This window comes from Sprattus sprattus (assembly GCF_963457725.1).
Source record: "Sprattus sprattus genome assembly, chromosome: 5".
NCBI classification, from domain to species: Eukaryota; Metazoa; Chordata; class Actinopteri; order Clupeiformes; family Clupeidae; genus Sprattus; species Sprattus sprattus.
Genome location: NC_137924.1, coordinates 15,033,337 through 15,039,336, shown reverse-complemented (window position 1 = coordinate 15,039,336; position 6,000 = coordinate 15,033,337). Strand labels below are relative to the sequence as shown.

At 46.7% G+C, this 6,000-nt stretch overlaps 1 protein-coding gene across 1 annotated transcript in view; it reads left to right on the top strand.

Annotated features, from left to right (window-relative positions):
* Positions 1-2,801: 2,801 nt before the first annotated feature.
* The window catches only part of asic4a (acid-sensing (proton-gated) ion channel family member 4a), a gene marked incomplete at its 3' end in the record, with an annotated part of 60,360 nt that continues 57,161 nt past the window's right edge, over positions 2,802-6,000 (top strand). The window contains exon 1 of the mRNA XM_080839419.1: positions 2,802-3,398. Coding sequence (XP_080695545.1) covers positions 2,823-3,398 — 576 coding nt within the window. The 5' untranslated portion in view covers positions 2,802-2,822. The remainder of the gene's footprint in view (positions 3,399-6,000) is intronic.

Sequence of the window (6,000 nt, the reverse complement as noted above, 5' to 3'; positions counted from 1 at the left end):
GCCTGGGAGGGAGAAGTGCCAGAGGGCTGCGGCGGAAATCACATTTATACCCGAATGGAAGCGTCCGTGTAATGCACAAAAACCACCGGTTCTTCCTTGTGAAATCTTGTTGAAAGCTGCTTGCTGAGGCGATGGTTAATGACCAGCTTTCTGTTTGTTGTTGTCATCACCTCCGACCCTGACCAATCAACAGCCCCAGCACAATGACGTGATGAATACACAAAATGCACATCCAATGAAGGGGGGAAAAAAGGCAAGTGGAGGAAGAAGATGTCCCACATCTCCAGAAGAGCCGAAGATGGATTCTGAACGTGTAAGAAGCAGTATTATCAGAAGACCAAGTGACCTTTTGTTCATGTAGGCCGTCCTAAAGTGGCCTTGAACATTAATGATAATGAAGCATTAAAGGAAATGCCATCAAAATGACAAGTCGCAAGTGCCGTCGCTAACAGAATGATAATTTTGATTGATACCGCGAGCTCTCATTCTGCATGCCTGATGTGGCCCCAGAGTTTCATGCTTTGTTTAACTAGAAATGAGAAAAGAGAGAGCCCCCCCCCCCCCTCTTACCCTTAAGCACAAGTTGATGAGAAAGCTACACGTTCTTATAAACAACCCTCGTGACCCTTGGGAGCGATTGCATGACATATTCCATATCAACTGCACTCAAGTATACGATTCAATTGCATACTTTAACGGTGACATACTGCATCATGTTTAAGGCGATCTTACCATCGGCACTGAATTACACCTATGGGTGAACCTAACGTGTTGGATAGACACAACCCGAAAAGAGGTACAGCAACAAATAAAACAAGATTTCCACTGTGGAGCCGGTAATTTGTCTTCAAGAGGAGCTTCCCAGCAGCCAGTCCATCTTTTGTGATAGAAAGAAATTCTTCAGCTTTAAACAGTGACCCAGAAGTCTGGCCATCAGAGGAAGCATTTTGTGTCTCTTTGCTGTTGGAAGTACGGCTCAGGTTGACGTGAAACAATGGAGTCATCTTGAAAAACCTAGGCTACTAAAAATGTATTTCCTTAAAGAAAATTGAAAGCATAAGTTTGAATTTAACATTTTCAAAATTAAAAGCATAACTTTGAATGCCTTGCGATGTTCAGACCAGTGTGAGTAGTAAAACACAATCATAATAGTTATTTAATACTTATAGCGGAATAATAGGGTGCTTTTAGTCGGTCCTTAGCTTACTCAACGACAGGAAATGAGAGGGATGAATGCAAAGACAGCTTTTCAACCGCCCCATCATCCCTCAGTAGTTCCTCGTTACGGATAATCCTACGTTTCCACTAATGTGTCACTCTCTCGTCTTTAGAGCGCACCGCAGACATGTTTTAGAGGTATTTAATTCAGCTTTAAACATGGCTTTTCCTGAAAGGTCCCACCTCTATGAGATGTGACCTGCATGGCTAATCCTGTTGAGGAATAGGAGTTGGGGGGGAGGATGAAATGTTGCATTAGTGAGCCTGCTTTTCTTGGCTCCTATTTACATAATTTTGTTTGGCAATCTGGGGGAAAGGCCATTAACAGCACGAAGGCACGCACTGTTAAAAGAAAAAAAAGGGGCAAAAAAAGGAGAGAAAGGCTAGATCAATACTTTATTTTTAGCATCTTCAGCTCTTTCCACATCAGAAGACGGCCACTCATTTAAATTCGTGTAGGAGCTTGGTGATGCTACCATTAATGCCTGATAAGAAAGGACCGTTGTACTGCCTCCCTTAATCTCTGACAGATGCTTCAGACCAATCAATAGTCTTTCACATTTTTTTTCCCTCCGTTGTTCCACAGAGAAGATTGATCGCGATGAGTTGACTCGTGTTTGCTTCCACTTCTCACACTCCTCATTATTGTTCCAATTAGGCACTCTCCAGGGACAAGAAGCTGGAGGGAGGAACGGCATTCAAACGCACTGACCCGCCGCAATCCCACAGCGGGATCCGGATGTTCGTCAGAGCAACCTCTGACTCCTACGCTTTGCGGTCAAGGGGTAAGAAAGCACCTCAAACAAGTGGATTAAGAGTGGGAGTGGGAGTGGGAGAGGGAGAAGGAGAGTAAGGGGGGCGGGTGGGAGTGTGCAGGCAGCCGCGGTGGGGTGGGGGTGGGGGGTTGGGGATGGACGTGGGTGCAGCCTTTCACCAATCAGGAGGAAATAATCACAATGTTGCCCCCTAATGAATTATTAAGTAGCCTCCCTGCCTCTTTTAGCTCTCCTCCAAAATGCTGCATTTCCATCTGTGGCTCTGAAGCGGACGAACAAGCGTGCGCGCGTGTGTGTGTGTGTGTCAGTGCGTGTGTTTGTGGCTGGGGTGTGCTTTTTTTGACAGCTGTGTTACTGCTGATAAGCAGAACTCTGCGAGCTGATCAAGTAGTGAGACAAAGATCCTGAGCTGTGGCAGTAACAGTAACACAGCAGCAGCAGCAGCAGGAGCAGCAGCGCAGGAAGCAGCAGTCACCACGAGTGGCGGTGAGAGCACCGGCAGTAGCAGCAGCGGCAGCGACAGCGACAGCAACTCTCTCTTCTGCTCTCTCCGTCTCTCTCCCTCCTCCTATTTATTTCTATCTCTCTCTCTCTCTGTATATTTCTCTCTCTTTCTCTCTCTGTACCTCTCTTCAGAGTTCTCTCTGCTGTTCTGTGTGTGTGTCTCTGTGTGTGTGTGTTTTTTTTTTTGGAAAAGCATCTCTTTCTGGAGTTGAGTTTTTGTTTTGGAGGAGACTCAAGTCGGGAGGGGAGAGTGTGGAGGGGCAAGTGGAACCGGGCTGAGCTCTGTTTATCAAAGGCATCCCAAACGCAGACCTGGCTGCCCACATGCCGATCGAATTTGTTTGCAAAATCAAATTTGCCGAGGAGGATGAGCAGAAAAAAGGCAAGCAGGACGGGGACAAGGAGAGCCTGATTGAGGAGAGCTGCACGCCTCCGGCGAAGGACCTGGCTGGCTTCGCCAACTCGTGCTCGCTCCATGGAATTAACCACATCTTCGTGTCGGGCCGGCTGGGAGTGCGGCAGACTCTCTGGGCACTGGCCTTCCTGGTGTCGCTGGCGCTCTTCCTGTACCAGGCGGCCAAGTGTGCCATCTCCTACCTGGAGCACCCGCACGTGACGGCGCTCAACGAGGAGGCCTCCCCGGAGATGGTGTTCCCTGCCGTGACCATCTGCAACATCAACCGTTTCCGCTTCTCCGCGTTCACCGACGCCGACATCTACCACCTGGCCAACCTGACCGGGCTCCCACCGAAAAACAAGGACGGGCACAAGGCCACCGATTTGGAGTACCCTGCGCCGGACATGCAGGACATCTTCAACCGCACCGGGCACCAGCTGGACGAGATGCTGAAGAGCTGCAACTTCAGCGGGCAGAACTGCTCTGCGGATGACTTCGACGTGGTGAGTCACAAACTTTCCCAAAGTTAATTAACTCGGCATTGCAGCAGTCTAATTAGCTGTCCTGGATACTGGCAGTGCTGAAATATCTGAATGCAAAGACAATAATGACAAAGGCAAACATGCTGTGGCAAAGCACTTTATTTAAATAGCCTTTATTTTCTTACAAGTGGAGCTGGCAGGAGTTCACTTTAAAAAAAAAAAAAAAAAAAAAAAGAGAAGAAGACGTAAGTCCTTATGAGTTTTTGTTATGAGACAAAACACTGTCTGCATAAAGAAAGCCCCAGAGTCAGCAGGAAACCATAAAGGTAATTGAATATGTTTTTGGAGGGGGTCTAGGTGGCAGGCGCTGTATTTATTTGGCCATGCATGAGTAAACATAATCCAGCACTCTGCTCGGCTGCTCCGCCTCTCTCTCCATTTGTGCTGCGGAGTCGGAGCTCTCTGTGATGACTATCTTTCTCCGTGGCAGAAAGTATGAACTGTGGCATGGCATGGGTTTTGTGTATGATGGGGGGGGGGGGGGGGTTGGAGGGGGGTGCTTGGGGTTTAGGGGGAAGGTGAATCCGTCTGTCTACTTTTCCAAAGACAAACTGTGGCTTTATACTGCCTCCAATGCCAGCGGTTGAGTTTGTGCATGGCAGCAAAAAAAGCTTTTTAAAATACTCTCTTTCAGTCTCTTTTTCTCCAACTCCCTCTCTCTTGTCTCTCTCCTTCTAATGCTGTTAGCCCAAGAGAGGAGCAAGTATTGCTCTGACCAGCGTTGTATTTCAATCCTGCTGCTGTTTGAGATCAAATATTTAAAGGCCGACATACATGATTTTTGCATTAGCTAGATTGACTGAAAGGAATAAAACAATTTCCATAAGTAGCCTAAGACCAGTCCAAAAAGTGTGTGTGTATGTACGTGTGTATGTGTGTGTGTGTGTTTGTGTGTGTGTGTGTGTGTGTGTGTGTGTGTGCGTGTGTGCGTGTGTGTGCTTGGTACACTATTTATGAAAGCCCCACTATACATCTGGAGATGGATGCTTTTTCTCACTGAGAGGTTGAGGAATATGCGATTGCTTTAGCGATGATGAAGCACCGGTGTCAAGTCCTAATAGGATGTGTTGAACACAGGTCCGCTCACCTTCCTGGGACCTGGACATTCCCTCTCTGTCATCACTGCGATTACCCTCCTCAGCCTTTTATGTGCCAGCCAAACAAAAGGCATGACTTCTTCCCAGCCCCTCGACCTGTTGTAGTTCTGTTTCATGCAGTGTGTTTTCTTCTTGTCCTTGAGTATACCTTTTGATCTTCAAGAGCGTCTGTCTCATTGAAACCACTGACGTAATCACAAACCTAGATTTCTTTTTATGTTTTCTTCCGTGTAATTGTCTCCCTCTACCTCCTTGCCTCTTTTTTTGCCTCTTTTTTTTGCCTCTTCTTGTTCTTTTTCTCTTTCTGCCTCTCCTAGTTTGTTCCCTTAAATATTCTGATTTCAACATAACCACAGGCCTCAGTAACAAGGCAGAGGGAAATGACCTAAGCTCGATAAGGCTTGAGAGGAAACGGAACTAAAGTTCCCATCAGTTGATGAAAATGCCACATGACAACAACTACAGCTCTTTCTTGGCTCTCAAACATTAATGAATACTTGACTCTGACATGGCAGTACTATCTGTCCCACGTCAGATGTGGAATGTAGAGTGATTCTGCTTGGATTCAGATCCTTGGAAAGTTCTCGGGGACTGTGTGTGTGTGTTATTTTCTTTCCCTTCTGTCTGCCTGGCGATCTGCGTCCGTGAGGCTGTCAGTTAGATTTGTTACAGACATCTTGCTGTCTCACACGCATGACGAGCTACTTCCCCTCCGTCCCATGGCTCGTGCTGCTAGAGCCGGAGGGACGGGGAGGAAGAGGAGAAGAGGAGGAGCAGAGCCAGTCAGGGTTAGGTATGGAAAGGGAACATTGGAGACGGTTCTCATGAACACGTCCAAATCCTGCTGGGCAAGTCTCGTAAACCTCATCCCTGGCACATATAATCCGTGGGTGTCGCCCCACTGCCTGCAGATTACATTATACATTTACATCAAATCTCCCTCAGCTGGGCGTCTGCAGTCAGAGCTAGTGTTATAAATGACACTGGCAGCCTCACATTGTGTGTGTGTGTGTGTGTGTGTGTGTGTGTGTGTGTGTGTGTGTGTGTGTGTGTGTGTGTGTGTGTGTGTGTGTGTGTGTGTGTATGTATGTACATTTGCATGTTAGCATCATTTTGCATAGCTGTGTGTTTTCATCCTGCGGTATGTTCCAGATGTTCTGTTCAGGTAATAACTGTGTTGGTGTTCAGGCACAAATTGTTTTCATTCTTCACACCTTGGATCCGTTTAATCTTAGGTTTGTAGAAGCTTATTTTCGATTCTGGCATACCATCCTTTAATCTCTTCAATTAATGTTCTAAGATGTTTTATATTTGTGCGGTTCTTAGGTGTTTTGATTTGATTGATGTTATGAGTAATCTTCTGCTACAGCATTGTCAAGCTGGGAAGAATATAAACAAGAAGAATGTATTTGTTTGGCAGTCTGTATGTACACATTCAAATATCACTGTGCGCACTGCGCAGTGGC